The sequence below is a fragment of the Gopherus evgoodei genome, chromosome 6 (genome assembly GCF_007399415.2).
Source record: "Gopherus evgoodei ecotype Sinaloan lineage chromosome 6, rGopEvg1_v1.p, whole genome shotgun sequence".
Taxonomy (NCBI): domain Eukaryota; kingdom Metazoa; phylum Chordata; order Testudines; family Testudinidae; genus Gopherus; species Gopherus evgoodei.
Window position 1 is genome coordinate 51,041,869 of NC_044327.1, and position 18,958 is coordinate 51,060,826.

Consider the following 18,958-nt stretch of genomic DNA (forward strand, 5'->3'; position numbering starts at 1 on the left):
AATTGAAAAGATTAAGAAACTTGCACAACAAGACATTTACTTCCACATACTCTTCCACTTAGTCAAAACAAATCAGTTTAAAATCCCTTGTCAATTCCTCTGTCCTGCAAGCATGGCATCTACTGAAAAACCAGATCAAGTAGCTGACTAAAACATTCATTTCAAAGTATTTCTTCATTTATCAAATGCCAAAAGGCAAATTTCTGACTTCAGATCAGAACACTGCAATCTTCCTAACCTCAAAAAGCACTTTGCAAGCACACGCTCATAAAGACAAGACTTGGTCCTTATTATTTTATCTTGAATAACCCCATTCAATAAATGCTCATCATACAGAAGTCTAGCAATATGACAATCATATGGCTTTCAGCTGAGATGACCTAAACTGACATGACATAAAATACCGTAGAACCTCAGAGTTATGAATGCCTCTGGAACAGAGGTTGCTCGCAACACTGAAATGTTTGTAACTCTGAACAAAACGTTTTGGTTTTTCTTTCAAAGTTTACAAATGACCATTAACTTAATGCTGCTTTTAAGTACCTTAATTTAAATGAAACAAGCACAGAAACTGTTTCCTTACTTTGTCATTTTTTTAAAGCTTTCCTCTTTTTAGTAGTTTACACTTAACACAGTACTGTACTTGCTTTATTTTTGTTTCTGTGGCTGCCTGATTATGTACTTCCCATTCCAAATGAGCTGTGCGGAAAAATTTCACCCCCTGTACAATGCATGTAGTTAAATTGAGCTAAGCACCAGATCAGACACCACTAGATCAACAGAACTACTCTTCTATGACTTAAATCCACTTCTCAAAGAGGTGGTAGTTATTATATCAACAGAAAAACATTTCCATCCCTGTAATAAGTGTCTACACTATAGATGTGCATCTGTAGACATAGCCAATAGGCTGCATCAGGTTCACAAAGAAACAGGGAAAGAAAGACAACTAGAAAGTGCTGAAACAAAAATGGGCTGAGAGATTCAGGAGCAGATCTATTACCCGGAAGCAACTTTTAAAGAGACTGGATTTCAGTTGACAGTATCTTTTAAAATAGATAATAGATCTATGGGTTCAGCTTGCTAGAAGAGGCAAAGAGAAGTTACCACATATTCACACAAATTAGAAATGCCAAGAATACAAGGATAAACACAGGAAGGGATTAAATATCCCTTATATACTATCTACCCAGGGCTCACCCAAACTGCAACTTCCTTTATCTGAAACACAGTAATAGAAACTCAGACCAAAGTTCCGCAACTCAAGGCTAGTTAGGGAAGAGCAGCAGGACAACTGCAGAAGCCTTCTGTACAACTTTTCAGCCAGTACAACAGATTGTGTTTGACACCAAAGTCACTCAGCACCAACTATTTACAACATTATGATCCACTTGACGAAAAGAGCTGCAAAACCCACTGCAAGTTAAGCAGAGTTTTTACTCCAAACAACTAAACATTTTAACCTACATTTGGTATGTGGAAGTTCATTCACAGTGAAGTGAAAACTACTATAAAAGACGCTGTTAAAGACACTCCCAACTTCAGAAGAGTTTATGCAATACATCCGAAATACAAACTGGATTTTCTCCATGCACGAGGCGTCAGAGGGTTACTTAATTATGCATGCGGTGAGCCATTAACCAATTCTACTACCAAAAATCATTTCTGTGCCTATGTCCTAGAAAGTAAATTCAAATTATTTCCGGTTAGCGCCTTTGTAACCCTCAAAGCCAACTTTTAAGAGTAAGAGGCATAGAAAGTGGCCCCGATTGACTATTTTCTGTTCTCATGACGAGGAAACAAGGAGGCTACTGCCCTGGCTCTAAGTAGGGACCGGCTACTTATTCCCCCCAGGCTGCAGACAATGGAAACACTGAACAAAGTAAGGCTGTTAGGCTGGAGACCTCCGCGCTACAGGGCTGCCCTGCACAGGGGGAGAACGGATCGGCACAAGGAGCCCCACGGTCCCGCTGCCCTAGCACAGTATCACCGCAGCCAGTGCTGCATCCCCGGGCACGGGAGATGCGGTGCGAGCCCCTGGCCAGCGGCACCACTCCTCACCCGCTTTTGAGAACCTGACCCGCCGCCGGGCTGGGCAGCACCCGCCGGGAGGCGGCGGGCAGGATCTCACCCACCTGCCCCGACCACAGGCGCCCGCGCCACGCACTCACCGCGCTGCTGCCGCCCGGTTTCAGGCCGATTCTCTTCACCAGCATGACGCAGATGCCCCGCTTCTCGCCGCCCTCCCCAGCTGCTGCTGCTGCTGCTGGCGCCTCCGCCTCCCCTGCCGGGGCTGGCGGCGGCTCCGGCTCGGGGCTCATTTCGCTCCCATCCTCCAGGTGCAGCCGGGACGGCAGAGCGGCGGGGTCGGCGGCTCGGGGCGTCCTCCCACCGGCACCTTCATCTGCAGCCGCGGAGGGGGAGGGGACAGCACTCCTCTGCCACAGTGACCGCCACTCCCACGTGATTACCACCGCTTCGCTCCAAGCCCCCACCGGAAACTACGTCACTGACCCGCTCCGCAGCGCTTCCGGCCTGCGGCAGAGGAGGGCGGGGCCGGAGCAGCGGAGCGGGTCGTGTGGGTGGGTCCTAGCACCGACCCATCCACCAGCGCGAGAGAGCCGTCCGGTCACGTGATGCCGGCGCCTTTCTGTCTTCCCGCCCCACCCCTGCCGTATGGTTAGTGTTTAACCCTCGCGTTGCCGTAGAGCTGCGTGCCCAGCCAGGTCCGCGCCAGGCAGCCTGCTCGCAGCGCCAGCTGGGGTGGGGAGCATCCATTGCCCAAGGTCACCCAGCCAGCAGGCCAGTGGGGGACCGGGAATAGGACCGAGGTCCCCTGAGTCCCAGCCCAGTGCACGCCCAGCTATTAGACTTTACCCCTTAGACCTGACGTCACCAGTCCCTCTGGGTGACTTGCATTGCACCCCGGGCTGTGACTTGGCAGAGTGGGGTGGCCTTTGGAATGGCCACTAAGACAAACATTCGTGGGACATAAGGTTCCCAACTGTCAAATCACACAAACCAAAACACCCTTCCCATGCACCGTGCCCCCTCCCTTTCCCAAGGCTCCGCCCCACTCCATCCCCCTCCCTCTGTCACTCGCCCGCACCCACTTTAACCAGGCTGGGGCAGCGAGTTGGGGTGCGGGGAGGAGTGCAGGCTCTGAGCTGGGGCTGAGGGGGTTTGGAGTGTGGGACGGGGCTCCAGCCTGAGCCTGGGGCAGGGGGTTGGGTTGCAGAGGGGGTGCATGGTGCGGTCCAGGGCCGTCCTTAGGCATAGGCAGAATAGGCAGCTGCGTAGGGCCTCACACTGCCTGGGGGCACCACTCTCCAGGCAGCCCAGACAGTGTAGAAGCAGGGCTGCTGGGTCCTAGAGAGAGCTGAATGCAGCACAGTCTGAGGAATGGGATTGGCTGCTGGGGTCTCTGAGAAGGGGTGGGGGTAGGGGTTGGGAAAGGAGCTCACCTGTGAGTGTGACTCTTTCCCCCCGGCTGAGGTCAGGTGAGGCTGTGGCTCTGGAACCAGTATCCTTTGTTGTCTCCCATAACATCCATTCTTCTCCCCCCTGCCCCACGGAGCACCCCCTCCTTTCTCCCTCCTCCCCTCTCTCTCTCCTCCCTCCCCTGCCTCAGGGCTGGGTTGAGTGAGGTGCTGGGGGGGAGGGGAGGCTGGCTGGCTGCTTGTTGAGGAATGAAAGTGAAAGTAACTCACTTCCTGGGCAGGCAGCCAGAATTGGAATGTCACACAGGACTTGGCTGGGGTTAGCCAGATGTGTGAAAAATCAGGATAGGGGATTGGGGTACAGCGATCAGATATCCCTATTTTATAAGGACAGTCCCAATTTTGGGGTCTTTTTCTTATATAGGCTCCTTTTACACCCCCACCCCCACCCATCCCTGTCCTGATTTTACACACTTTCTATCTGGTCACTCTAGGTGGGGGTAATTGGTGCCTATGTAAGACAAAGCCCCAAATATCAAAACTGGCCCTATAAAATCAGGACATCTGGATCTGGCCACCCTAGCTGGGGAGCGCCTCTCCCCTAGGCTGGCAGCTGCCAGCGATCCATCTCATCCGGGGGGAGCTGCACAGGGCAGGATGAGCTGCTGTGGCTCCATGGGTGCCCCGTCCCTGAGATCAGATGCTGTGCTAACTTCACCATGGTCCATAAGGCTGGTGGTGGTGCCCATTGGCGTGTGATTGGACCTGCGGGTTTGCTGCTGCTGTTGCAACTCTGCACCCCAAGAGGTGGATTTTGGGATCCTGCAGTTTTCCACCTATCTCCTCCTCTACTGCAGCTGTTGGACCAGCAGGCTGGGGGGTGAGCCAAGCATGAAAGCAGTACTGTGTTGCCATTTAGGTTGTCATTTAACAGCTTTGTTTGCCAAAAATTCTTGCTAACAATCCTGAATCCAATTTCAATATTTTTTTTAAATAATCAATATCTTAGCCAAAAACAGAAAATTAAGTTGTTGACAATTATTAGTGACAGGTTTGGTTTGAGGCAGGGAGTGGGCCAGTTTTCATCAGAGAAATAAAAAATGTTGACTGACTTTCCTATAGCCTGTTACTCCTGATAAGAGCCCTCCAACAACTGTAATATGCTCATCTCCTTACTAGTGTATAAAGCAGGGGTCGGCAACCTACGGCACACGTGTCAAAGGTGGCAGGTGAGCTGATTTTTGATGGTATGCAGCAGCAGGCTGAGCGGCTCAGCCCATCACTGCTCTGGGGTTCTGGCTGCTGCCCTATTGCCAGCTGGGATACCAGCCATCGGCCCCACTCAGCACCTGCTGCTGGCCTGGGGACCCCCAAGGAACCCCAGGCTGGCAGTGGGCTGAGCAGGCCAGCTGAACCACTCAACCTGCTGTCAGCCTGGGGTTCCATTCACTCAGCCGGCAGCGGGCTGAGCGGGCTGGTGGCGGGCTGAGCAGGGCCGGTGGGGGGTTGAGTGGCTCAGTCTGCTGCCAGTCTAGGGTGCCAGCAGCACTCAGCCTACTGCTACTCTGGGGTTCCGGCTGCTGGCCCCTTGCCAGTCAGGAGCTCAGCCGCCAGCCCCACTCTGCCTCCTGCCAGCCTGGGTGAGCAGGAGTTGGTGGTCAGAACCCCAGACCAGCAGCGGGCTGAGAAGGGCCTGGGATCCTTGTCTAGGGTTCCAGCCACCAGCCCCGCTTAGCCCGCTGCCAGTTTGGGGTTTCATTTACTCAGCTGGCAGTGGCCTGAGCAGGACCGGTGGCCAAGACCTCAGATAATAACAATAGTTTATTTATATAATATAGACATAGAGAGAAACCTTCTACAAACATTAAAATGTATTACTGGCACGAGAAACCTTAAATTACAGTGAACTTGGCACACCACTTCTGAAAGGTTGCCAACCCCTGGTATAGAGTGACCATATGTTGTACTAAGATTCTCCTGCTTTTTTTTTCCCTTGTGAGTCAGTATAACTTTTGCCAGCCCAGAAGTTGGGCAGCCAATGTTTTACATTTTCACAATGTTTTCTCCAACTTTCATAAAGTAAATACATAGTTAATATGAGTTAAAAAGGCCAGGGACACTTCTTTGTGAAGAATCTGTACAGCAGATCATGCCCATAGACGATCCAGAAAAGAAATTTGAGGTTGAATTTTTTAATGTTGTGATGGATAAAGCAGTATCTGCTGTTGATGAAGTACACCATGAACAGTTTGGATTTTTGTACGACATAACTAAATTCAACGAAATAGGAAAACAAGAGCAACTAATGACAAAGTGCAAGAATCTAGAGAGCCTCCTGAAGCACAATGATAGTTTTGATTTAAATGGACTTGAACTGTACGAAGAATTGAGTACACTGTCATCAATGTTGCCACATGCAAAATCGGTGATGGACATTGTACAGTTTATTCATACCCGCAAACTTGTTGACATATATCCTAATGTGTACATTGCCACTCGTATTCTGCTGACAATTCCTGTAACAGTAGCATCAGGAGAATGGAGTTTCTCAAAACTAAAGCTCATTAAAAACTATCTCCGTCTACAATGAGTCAGGGACGCTTGACTGGTCTTGCTATTCTTGCGATCGAACAAGACACGACTTTGTCTTTGTCATACGATGACATTATTACTGATTTTGCAGCCAAAAAAGCCAGAAAGGTTGCTTTTAATTAAAAACAAATCTTTGTTTCAATACCTCTTCATATAAATTTCCAATAAAATTTTGATAAATTAAAAAATATATATTATTTACATCATTCTGTCATATCAGAATTTTTTCTATAGTGCTGTTTCTTTAGAGCTAGTCCATCAGCATTACAGTGTGCTTAATTAAGTTAAACTGGTTTTAATAATGTGAATGTGGCAAGTTTTCCAATATTATAAGCTTATGTTTGTGTTGCTAAGAACAGATCAGGCACAGGGCCACCAGTTTAATAATCTCGCCTAGAGCACCATAAACCCTAAGGCCGGCCCTGGTGCGGACTCCGGGCGGTTGACACTTACCTTGGGCAGCTCCTGGTTGGGAGCACAGTGGGGCTAAGGCTACAATGTTTCCATTGTCTGTGCCTGTGGTCGGGGCAGGTGGGTGAGATCCTGCCCGCCGCCTCCCGGCGGGTGCTGCCCAGCCCGGCGGCGGGTCAGGTTCTCAAAAGCGGGTGAGGAGTGGTGCTGCTGGCCAGGGGCTCGCACCGCATCTCCCGTGCCCGGGGATGCAGCACTGGCTGCAGTGATACTGTGCTAGGGCAGCGGGACCGTGGGGCTCCTTGTGCCGATCCGTTCTCCCCCTGTGCAGGGCAGCCCTGTAGCGTGGAGGTCTCCAGCCTAACAGCCTTACTTTGTTCAGTGTTTCCATTGTCTGCTGCCTGAGGGGAATAAGTAGCCAGTCCCTACTTAGAGCCAGGGTAGTAGCCCCTGGCTGCAAGCATTGCCCCGGCAACTCCCATTGGCCACAGTTCCCGGCCAATGGGAGCTGTAGATTCGGTGCTTTCGAGAGGAAGCCTGCCTTAGCCCTGCTGCGTCGCCGGACATTTAGCACCTACAATCTCCTGTTTTGTCCTCAGTAGCCTCCAGGAGATAGAGCCTGATTCCGGGAAAGTCCTGGCAAATTGTAATAGGATGGTGCCCTAATTCAAATGTGGCCCATGATGTGAACAAGTGACAGTGTGAGAGCTGTTGTAAAATGCCACACATCCGACCGGACTCCCCAGGTTGTGTCAGACCTGTAGGGCAATCAAGTTACTGCTGCTTTGATGTTGTAACTTTCCATTACTGGTCTCCTAAGAAAATACTGAACAGACTCTCTGCACCATGCCTTCTGGGTCCCGTAATGGCTTTCTCTGTCCACCTGTGTTTCAGCTGTCTCTCTTCCCTTAGAATCCACAGCATCTCTTCCTTTCTTTTCCTTTCCTGAACCTGTAAGAGAGTGTGCCCTGAGGTGGGTGAGAGAGAGAGAGAAATGGGCCTTTTCTCACAGATTTTTCCTACCACCCTTCTGTCCTGTTTCAAGACCACCCTATCACTCCAAGAGAAGGTGAGGGCCATGAACTTGATTGTGCTTATCTGACTGCTTCTCTTATCCATTTTGCTGAGCAACTTTAAAAAAACAATGTATAAAAAAAAGAAGAAATAAATTACTGCCAAGAAACTAGTGAATGTTTGTCTTATAGGCTAAGAATGTAAGTTGAGTAATTAGGAAAGCATTAAATGCATTCTAAGAAGTTCTTACTACTGCCATCACTATGCCCTCCCACTTTTTACTGGCTTTACGGTGAATGAGGGTGGAAAGAGGGCGAAGAGAAGCGAATGGGGGGTGGGGTCTTAGGGGGAAGAAGCAGTGCGAGGTCAGGGCCTTGGGGAAGGGGCAGCATGGGGACAGGGCCTCGGGGACAAGAGGCAGCATGGGGTGGTCAGGGCCATGGTTTGGGCACCAGTGCCCCCACACACACACTCTTAGAGGGCTTCTGCCATTCCTGCCTCATTTTGTGTGTGTTCATTTTGTTGTGTTCTAAGTAATGGGATCAGACTTTAATAACAACATCAGCAATGACAGATCCAGCTCATCTCTACTAACTTCTCTTTTAATCATAAATGCAATTTTAGCAATCTTCTGACCCACTTGAAGTCAATTGGATGTTTGCTATTGATTTCAGTGGTGCCAAGATTTCACCCCTTATGTTTATTAGCACAAGAACTTCAGGGCACTCATCACTTTTGAAACTCAAGACATTTATTTAGATATGAAATTATGAGTTTAACTTTAGGCACTCTGTTTAGAAAACTTTGGCCACAGATGTCTCTGCCTTCCATTTCAGGTTTATAATTTGTATTGCTTGAAGTCATCAGTGTACTTCAAAATTTTCAGTGTTATCATAGCCTCGCTATGGACATGATCATATACTGAAAGATATGAATGGAAAGATTCTCACTGGCTACCTTCAGTATTTGATCAGCCCCTATGAAAACAGGTCCTAAGCAATTAGATTAATTTCAGAACAACAGTACAGTCCATTCTCTGCACTCAGTCTGGAATTTGAAGTTGTAAGGTTTTTTCCATGTCGAAATGATTTTGGTATCAGAGATTTTGGTGTGTTTTCCTGACCAATTACAGTCTATGGCTCCATCCTGCTAGGAGCTCAGCATTCTGCATGAAATCCTGCCCCATTTAATCAATGGATATTTTGCCATTGACTTCCATGAGGCCAGGACTTCACCAACTAGTTCTAAATGTAGCACAGCACTAAAGCACATGCTAAGCATGTGCTTAAGAGCTTTTCTAGATCAGGGTGAAAGAACTGAGTACCTTGCAGGATTGAGTCCTACCTGTTTATATATGTAAATTTCAAGTTTTCTATAGTGCTTGTAACTAGTATCTAAGCACTACACAAGTAAGTTAGATCTGTATTGTGATGAAGTTTGTAGTGGACTTCATGAAGTACTCTGCTCTTTGCTTATCTCTTCCAAAGTTTTCCAGGAAATTCTATTTAGAAAATATAAAATTATCATTCTGGTTACAGTGGAAAAGCTTTATCCCAAAGGAGGGCCTTTCAGTGTGTTCTAAAAAGTGGTTGGACTCTAGATTGGTCTACTTGTCTTCTGGTAGCTCATTCCCTAGTTGAGCCCCTTCCTCCAAGAATATTTTGTTTCTAGCTTCCATACACTTTGTTCTGGGTTTATTAGCTGCATTTTTCTAGAGGACTATAGCACATGATGGATTTTTGGCTGATTTTTGTTGGCCTTATAAATCTGCACTTTTTTTGCAGACTGCCAGAATAATAATTATTTTTAAAGTCTCTAATCTTTATGGTTGTGAAGATAACCTTTAAAATATAAACCAATTCTGTGATAGCTGGCTAAGTTTGCAGACAGGGAGGTATGATGGCTACTCGTTCATTTCAATGCTGTATTAACGCTATAACCTAAGATGATAATTTACGTCTGCATTGTTAACTATTGTTGCTTATCAAAGCGCAGAAGAAAAGCAAAAAATAATATTAAGACAATCTATACAATCTTCTACAAGATATGTCTTGGTTTAATGTCCCAAGTGGGTCACGCTTCGGACAGCATTAGCACCATTTTCCCCCAGTTCAGCCTTAGAGCACAGCTGTCTTGGCAGGCCATGAATGGAGAAGATATCATTGATTCTCTGAACTGGCAAAAAAACACAGATTGAGAATCCATAGAGGAAGCGAAACAAAGCAGTGATGTACTCAGCTTCAAGTTACAATACTCCAGCCTGGACCTGATGAACATGTCGATCATTGTGGCCTGCTCCTCACTCAAAAGTCTCCTGGCAAAATGAAGTTGGAATTAGAGATCCATCTTTTCTCTTCCACCTTGCAAGAAAAAGAGCAAGGGGAACATAAGAAATGGATACATTTTTTCTTCAACACGGAAAACATGTATGCTACCCTCATGTATATCTGCTCACCTAAGTCTTAACAAAATTTATGTAATCTGAGTATATAAACACATGACGTCTGTGATCTTGGTTGCTTCCACAGGGCAAGAAATATTTATTTCCTTCTCCCAACGCTGATGAAGGTGCTCATAAAGCAAAAATGACCGATTAAATAGCCAGTACTGATTGTATGTATATATAGTGCCTAACACGTTCTGATCCATGATCGGGCTACCACAATGCAAGTAATAATAATAGGAATAAATGTATGTTCTTTGGCCTCCTCTGCTGGTTGAGTTTCAGAAGAATCTCATTGGAGCATGGCCTGGATGTTAATTGATGGAATTTAGATAAACATCTAACGGTATAAAATAGAAATGTAAGATTAGCAAAAAAACCTATTGTAGGTGCATTAAGATTGTTATGAGAACATTTACTTTTGTATTTCCTAACTTGTGATTGTTTAAAATTATAACCTTAATATTATGTGAACATAAGGGAGATTGTTTTTGATATTTAAATGCTGAACCCACTGTGGCTGCTACTGCAGTCTAAATAATAAATAATGTAATTTCCTTGTTTCTTTTTTGTGCGTTTGTTTAAGAATAATGAAAAATAGGTTCATTATCTCACCTAAATTTAGTAAAATTAAATTAAGTTAGGGGTAAATCACTAGTCTGTTTACTTATTTAAAAAAGAAAACAACTGAAAGTCTTATCTTTCACACAGAGAACTGCAAACAGGTTTAAAAAATGCATGAGAATTAAAACTAACCAAATAAGAGATTATAATGTTGTGATTTTTACCAATAATAAGACCCACTGGAAAAAGCAATAATTTTATTTAATACCACCTGTCAAGGCTGAATCCCCACTCTGTCACTCCAAGTGCAGAAGTGGTGGCCCACAAGGATTTTAAAAATTAATACTTGCCACTCCAGGCTTGTATTAAACTCCCAAGGTTACAGCTTCTCTCTGACCTTGGCTTGGTAAACGCTGCCCTCCCCCAAATGCAAAAAAAACCCTTTGAATCCAGGAAGGGGCACTTGGGAATTCCTCCCTGTGGGGGTACCCTCAAGCCCTTTCACCCCCCTCCAGGGAAGATCTGAGAAAGAAAACAAAGGAAATTAGCTGTGGCTATCAGCTAATCAAACAACATGCACAAACCTCTTAGGACACTCAAAATCCTATCCTGTTCTTGAAAAAAGTAAATTTTATTAAAAACAAAAAAGGAAAAAATACATCTGGATCTTAGGCTTTTCGCTAGATCTTAAAAGAAACAAGTACAAAAATTAAGCACCCAAAATAGCTTTCTTCGGGGTTCAGCTTAAAGGTTGCAAGCAAACGTGAGGGGTTAGCACAGAGGAGATCCACACGCCAAAATAAAGAAAATAAACCTGATCTCATCTAGCTAAACATTCTGATCTACTTACACATTTGGAGTTCAGATAAGTAGTTCTAGGCATGATCTAATGATTTATGATCAAACCTGGCTTCAGCTGCTTATAGCATGGCTGTTCTGTCTCTCCAGCCCAGAGAACAACAAACAAAGAGAAAGTTTCTTTCTCCATTTTAAAAAGTTCTAGCCTTCCCATTGGCTCTTTTGGTCAGGAGCCCACTTTTTTTTCTCTTTACCTGGGGGACTTTTTAACCCTTTACAGGTAAAGCAAGTAAAGAACAGCTACCAGGAGGAATTTTACAGTTAACTGGCTGGCTGGGTGTCCATCAAAGGGAGCTATCCCCCCACTTTATTTATCACACCACCTGAGAAATGTCAAAGCTCTATTTTCAGCAAGATACTTAGGCACATGCATTCAGTCTGCAGTCAGTGCATACAAGTCTAATTCAGTATGAATTGTGGGAAACAAGAGCAGTATGTAGCCTTAACAATGCAAATTACAGTACTTGCATTTCCTGATCTCTAAATACACCTATTATAGCTAGGGGTCTCTTTACCATTATCGTTATTTATCTAACATGCTTAACAATTAATCACAGAACTCCCAAATTGCCAATCTCCTTCATATAGAAAAGCAATAGAATGGTTGTATATATTGAAGAATTAATTCTACTGAATTATTTAATTCTACTGAAACAATGAAACAAATAGGATTTTATTTTTAATTTTGTGATCTGGAATGATTTCAGTGAAAATCATAATCACATATCAAAACAGCAACCAATATACAGTGCAATTCATTTTCATGAACTTGGACTGAGTGAAACTGCTTCTAATTTAGTAAAATGAAAGTCCTAACGTTTCAATGTATTACAATTTCATTTATACTGAAACTCTGTATACAAGTCCAGATCTTTTCTATTTTATGCAAGAGTTCAAGATTTGGTGGTAGACTTATTTCACTGTGACAGGTTTCTACTGTTTTATAAGGTACTTCAGACTAACTACTCTCAGAATAAACAAAGAGCAGAGTCTCTGATAAATTAACCAAATACTGTATTAAAAAAATCAGCTGCTGACTACAACTCCGATGGTTCATCACAGTGCAGTACAACATGTGTAACAGATGAATGCAGCATCTGTAAAGTATCTGTTTAACCTGCCATGTGTTTCAGTAACCCGGAAATAATGCTGCATCAGAGAGATAACGTAAGGTATGCATGTCTCTCTGTGTACCTGTGTGTCATAGCAACAGCCACCAAAGTAGGTAAAGAATGAACTGGAGCTGAATAAATTAGACCAGAGATTAATTTCTGGCAGCATACTGAATTTACAGAAAAAGCCATTATCTCCTACACGAGTGCAAGAAACACGCACAACAGGTGAGTGAAATATAGGGTTGCTGATAAGTAGAAGAATAACAAAAGAGGAGTATACTTCTGAATCATTCATTGTCAATATTTAAGCTTTTTCTTATGCCAAGTAGAGTTTTTTAGCTTGGAAAACCTATCAGAACTACTATGCAGTATATGAAATACCATAAACAAATATTACATACAACTGATTAATAAAAAAATACTGGCTATCGGTTTTCTTTTAAATCTATTCTTTTTAAATACCTGTACAAAATCAAGAACATTCATACATTTTGGAATTTTCTTACTGACTATATATATTTTTCTGAATAGTTCAAAGATGGCATTAGCAAGTGGACATTGGATTAGAAAAGAAGTAATTGGAGACTCCCCAAGTCCTAGGTATGTTATAACGGTAAAAACTTACTATTGTCTATCAGTCTCCTTCAAATACCATGTTTTCTGTTTCACTTTTAGACAGTAAAAGTGTGAGTTGGATTTAGTTCATGTTGCTGCACCTAATTTGGCCTATGAATAAGAAAATCTTCTGTTATTCAAACAGTGTTTTACATTGTCTAACTGCCCTTGCAGTTTAACATTAATTAAAAAATCACATATCTTTCAGATGAAATATAAAACTGAGATTCTGATCACTTGTGATTACATAAGATCCCATAATACAATTTTTGCACAGTTAAGGATTTTAACCTGGCTATTTTGGTCAAATTCCAGTTTGGGTAATTATGTTTTATTTCCAAAATATTTACTTCAACAATATGTGGTATTACTGGTACAGAATAGCTGCCATATTGCACACTTCCCTCCTCTGCAGAAGGACTGCATTTAAAAGATATATAGATATAGATATATACACACAAATCATTCATCCACTAGTCACTATTATACAAGCGGTTTGTAAAGTGCTTTGGGATCCTGCTAGATAAGGGCTGTATACGCAAGGTGATTATGATAATGATTATTATTATTTCACTTCACTCATTATAGCAGAGTACCTTAGCTATCCATCACTCACTGAAAACTCTCAATTTCTTTTTAGCTATTAGATATCAGAGCACTTTATTTACCTCCTAAAATTTAAAAAAGTTCATGGCGTTAAGCAGATGTGCTTAATATATTTTAAAATGTGCATATATTGTAGTAGTATAAATACCCATATGCACTTTACTCATTTTTTCTTTCCTTTCTACTAATTAAAACACATAGGAAAAAGCTATACTGTCTTTTTGTTTATGGTGCTGGACACTATATTAACACAATAGACAATCACTGACCAAAACAGTTTATAGGCTAAGGCTCAGTTCTGCAAAAAATTGCACCAATGCTTAGAGTTAAGTGTGTGAATAGTTTCATTAAGCTACTGAAATGCTTAAGTGCTTTATTAGATTGGGGCTATAAAGGTCTCATCAGGGCCGGCTCTAGGGGTTTTGCCGCCCCAAGCAGCCAAACAAACAAAAACAAAAAGCCACGATCACTATCTGCGGCAATTCAGCGGGAGGTCCTTCACTTTAAGCGGGAGCGAGGGACCCTCTGCAGAATTGCCGCAGAATACCTGATAGTGCCGCCTTGCTCCAGAGTTGCCGCCCCAAGCACTTGCTTGATAAGCTGGTGCCTGGAGCCGGCCCTGGTTCTAATATCACTAATGGACTGTGCATGCAAACCCTTACTTCAGCTCAAAATTCCAATAGGATTCTACGTAGAAGATAGGGTCCGTGTGTGCAAATGTGTTTACAGGATTAGGCCTATAGTTTTCAAAGTGGCAAGTAATATTCCAGCAGAAACTGAGGAGGATATCATTCTATCCCTGAACCAACCATTAATTTGTTTGAGAAATATTAATGGGACATATCAATTCTAGATAAAACCAGGAGACGAGTAAGGGAATTGTAAAAAGGAGCTTCTTCAATGACAGGAGGAGAATTTATGGACAGAATGTATAAAATTAATTCTTTTCTTGACGCTAATGGTCCATCACCTTATTTATTGATTTAATAAAACTAACCACACGGGCACTTGGTGAATTTTTTTTTTAAATCTACTGAAATTCTGTGAATATTTTTGTTTGGTCATTAATTTTATAACCTTTGTACTTGGATACTTAACAGTTGAAGCTGTGCTGGGATCTTCTTTATATTTGAACAATTCATCTCTTGAAAATAACTATGTCCTTGGGCTTGGCAACTAAAAGGGCACAATGGTGATAATAATCTCAAGGATTTTTTTTATTTCCTCTTCTTGTCTGCAACAGTGAACAATGCTGCTTCATGTGTTTGAAGTGCCAATATTCCAGTCACACAGCAGAATGTGCTTTCTTCTATTTTTGACAATCATGTTCTCTGTTTACAGTGCTCTCTCCTGGATTGCTTAATACCAGAGAAACTTTTCTTGTATTAGTTTCAGTTTTTCCTTGACATTGGAAAACCCATGGAATAAAACAGTCCTAAGAGCAAGCTATATCTAAGTGTGAATAAATAAGACTGAAAAAATTACAAAGAGCTTCTAGTGTCACTATTAAAGACCTGTGGAGATACTTCTGGAAGTGCTAGGCCAACCACTAGTATTATCTGTAGAAAAGGAAGAGGTAGATTGAACACCAAAGCTTCCCCAAAGTGGAGATGAGAGGGGGATGGAAGACACACTGCTTCTGAGTAAGAAGGGCTTTTGTCCTTACCTATCCATCCTATTATCTTGTTATGAGATTGACCCCCTGCCCTCACTCTGCCAGTGAGAACAGCCTCAGTAGTTCGCATCTCCCAGAATTAATTTCAGGCTCTCTCCCTTACTGTTGCTTGTGTGTCGGAAAAATCTCCACCTTCAGGTTCCTCCTTAAAACTGACCTCTGCTGCTGTGCATACAGAAAACTAGCATTGGATAATGGCTAGGCAGGTGGCAAGCTGTGATTCCTACTACTGATTGGCTATGAATTGTGCCCTATGCTTGTTTGTACCAACATCCTAATATTTGATATCCCATCCTCTTCCTCCTCCCTTTCCTGACATGTATGTAATTTAGGCAATAAACTCTTTAGGACACTGATTCTTGTACAGCATCTAGCACAATCAAGCCCTGACCTGGCTGAGATCTCTTGTTGTTACCACAATATAAATGGCAAATAATCATAATGAAGAGCCCTGATAAAAGAAAAAAATATTGCACAGTCATGTCAACAACTCAGATTATTCACCATTGTTCTGTTTCATTTTTAGGCATGGACATGCACTGACAATGGCAGGCAACATAGCATTTGTATTTGGAGGCTGTTCCATTTATAATACTTTTGTAAGTGTAGCTGGATATCATTGCCATAATTTATTGAACTGTTAACACTGAGCAATTTGTGGTAGAACTGTATTCAGTTACATCATTTAGTGCTTTTTATTTTAAATCTAGTTTTACTGTTTGTTGTTCTGAATTCAGAAATGTTTTCTTAAGAATCGTTGCAGAAGCATTCCATGTAGTGTGTGCTGTGATGTGTTTCAGTACTACATCCACTGCTCCCTGGTAACAATCCATGTATTATTTCTTGTACCAGTCACTGTTCAATTAAAAGAGTTTTCCCTACTTTGGTGGCATTATTAATATCCTGAAAATAAATATATCAACTTCAATTTCTTTCTGTCTCTCTCCCCTAGGATGATCAGCGAACATATTTCAATGACTTCTACATGTTGACAAGTGAGATATTTTTCATCTTTTGTGGCAGACAAAACTCAAAGGTTTATTCCTCTTTTTGGAGTTGCACATATTTCACTGTGATAGGATGATTATTTGTGATACCTATAACGTGTTACCATAAAAATAGTGAAGGGTTACTGCAAAAAGCAGTGAGACCAAGACTAAAATTGCTTAACAATAGTTTAAAAATTATTTCAGGTTTTCTTCCTGTTCTGCTAGATTTGAATAGATGTACTGAAACAAAAGCTGCATAATCATAATTCTCCATAGATTTGAATGTACTTGATATCATCAACCAACATCTCCTCACTTAGAGTGTTACTGAGAGAGCTTGTTTAGATATATTTGCTCTTCTGATGTGATTAATTATTTCTTTATATTTTTGGAATAGTGATATTAGTATAATTTGCAGCTGCCAAATTACTAGCACACAGAATACCCAAATTCATGAATGAAGTTTATCAACTTGAGACTTGTACTTCTTGCAGCCAGACATAGTGCAAAGGAAATGAGTTTGTCTTGGAAGGACAAAGAGGAAGGGTAAGGGACTGGTAGCTCAATGTTTTCTTCTTGCAGCTGGTGGACACTCCATGGCTCACTATGGGCATCAGTTACAGGAAGTAGCACAATCTTTTTCTCAAACAAAAATTAAAAGATTGCAGGGAGAATAAGGCAAGTCTATTTTTAAAAGTGTACTAGTTGTAAATGTGCGTTATGAGAGAATATTATTGAGAATTTGAAGCATAACACTTTTTCAAACTTGCTTTTCAGTGTGTTTATCTAATTACATTTTAGAGAATGATAATGATTTTAATAATTGAACATATCCTTATCTATCAACAGTTACTCCTACTGATTTGACTTGGGAAAGGATACCTCATGATGGACATATTCCTTGTGCCAGAGAAGGTCATACCCTTTGGTAAGCAAAGAATTCAGAACTTTCCTTGCCATCAGTTCGATAAATTTTTAGGTCATTCTCTCACACTTCCTCATTATTTGGACAACATTTTGTTCACTTAAGTAATGAATCCTTGTAGTATTACTCCACATGCTAATCAGCATCTTTTGAAAAATTAAATCACAAGGGAAAAAATCAAATCTTTCCATTTCAAGAGAATTTCTAAAAAGCCTGAATTCTGGTAGTAACTTAAAATTGGAGATCACTTTCAACAATTATTAGAATAAAAAACTAAACAGGTTGTTACAGACAGCTGTCTTTCTATAGACAAAGCTCCCAGAATTCAAAACTGGATATAGCATCAAGCAACACACAGAATCATGAAGAATTAAATAAGGATACACTATTAAAGAAATTAAAATAACAAAAGCTAGTAGTGTCAATAGAAGAATTTACTCATCAGTAAATATATTGGTAACATTCTGGATTGTTCAAGTGCCTAAAAGTTGTGTACTGCAACTTTCACAGGCCAGCCTATTTAGAGGAAAGTTTACTTAATTCTGCATTCCACAGCTGCAGGATGTGGAAGATTTCCCACTCTTGATTAGCAGTTGTGGCAAATTTCAGCTTGATGGGACTGCAAGTTTTCTTCAGCCATAAGAGTGGTTCATCAAAAAATTACTTGATAATTCAAAAGTTTGTGGTTTTGCACAAGATTCACCCATAAGTAAGTAGAGGTCAACTTTAGAAATGTGTGTTTCACATTTTTATTTGATAACTATCAAATTAGATAGTAATTATGCTTCTTTCCTGCAAGAGCCTTTCCTCACTGCATGTAGCTATATACCACAATGTGGACACATCCATCTTTTCACTGTGGCATGTGGCTACACACTCAGGGTCGGCTTTAGCAAGTGCGGGGCCCAATTCGAACAGTTTCGGTGGGGCCCCGGCAGGGATGACTAAAAAACCACCTCTCATTTCTTCCATATATTTACTTTCCATGACTGTATACATAACAAAATTACATACATTACATCATATTGTATATGACTCTTTTCTTACTCCCACTTGGGTACTTTCTACCAATATCTCTTGCCCATATTGATAGAAGTCACAACATTCTAAAAGAATATTCTATGAAAGTGAAAATTTATATTAGAAAAATTTATGTTTCAATAGTTGTACAACTGATTTTCTTCAATAATGTTTATTTTATGCCCCTCCTTTTCCCCCAGCACCGCCCACCTCACAGAAACAAACCCTCCTTCCTCAGCGCCACCCTGTCGAAACAGCTGTGGGCCAAAGAGGAAGGTTTGGGCAGGGGGGGGGGGAAGAAGGGGAGAGAAACTGCACACATAGGCAAAAAGTATTCCATTCTATTCATCCAAGGAAGTGGGCTGTAGCCCATGAAAGATTATGTTGAAATAAATTTGTTTGTCTCTAAGGTGCCACAATTACTCCTGTGCTTTTTGCAGTTACAGACTAACACGGCTGCTACTCTGAAACCTGGCACACACAGGGTGACCAGATCACAGCAGTAAAATAGGACCCACCCCCTCCCCGCTCGGCCCCACCATCACACCCCTCTTCACCCTCTAGTCCCCCACTGACTTGCTGCGTTCCTCCTAGTTCAGTCCCCCACTCACCACCTTTCACTTTCTCCCTCTCCTGCCAGAAACCCCCATGCCTGCCCCTAGAACCCCTGCTGGCTCACTGCTTGCCTCTT

The 18,958-nt window shown here is 42.4% G+C and overlaps 2 protein-coding genes across 4 annotated transcripts in view; one reads left to right on the forward strand and one right to left on the reverse strand.

Moving 5' to 3' along the window:
- LOC115653150 (hippocampus abundant transcript-like protein 1) overlaps window positions 1–2,430 on the reverse strand; it is a 52,906-nt gene extending 50,476 nt beyond the window's left edge. For both annotated transcript variants that reach the window (XM_030565959.1, XM_030565960.1), the window contains exon 1: window positions 2,172–2,430. In XM_030565959.1, the coding sequence (XP_030421819.1) occupies window positions 2,172–2,321 (150 nt within the window). In that variant the 5' untranslated portion in view covers window positions 2,322–2,430. The remainder of the gene's footprint in view (window positions 1–2,171) is intronic.
- A 133-nt stretch (window positions 2,431–2,563) lies between these two features.
- The window catches only part of LOC115653151 (host cell factor 2-like), a 100,471-nt gene continuing 84,076 nt past the window's right edge, over window positions 2,564–18,958 (forward strand). Inside the window, exons 1-7 of one of the 2 annotated variants that reach the window (XM_030565961.1) lie at window positions 2,564–2,679; window positions 7,356–7,512; window positions 12,530–12,662; window positions 12,969–13,037; window positions 15,860–15,932; window positions 16,286–16,328; window positions 17,172–17,250. In XM_030565961.1, coding sequence (XP_030421821.1) covers window positions 12,976–13,037; window positions 15,860–15,932; window positions 16,286–16,328; window positions 17,172–17,250 — 257 coding nt within the window. In that variant the 5' untranslated portion in view covers window positions 2,564–2,679; window positions 7,356–7,512; window positions 12,530–12,662; window positions 12,969–12,975. Of the gene's footprint in view, window positions 2,680–7,355; window positions 7,513–12,529; window positions 12,663–12,968; window positions 13,038–15,859; window positions 15,933–16,285; window positions 16,329–17,171; window positions 17,251–18,958 lie in introns of those variants that run through there. The other variant, XM_030565962.1, reaches the window with a different exon arrangement.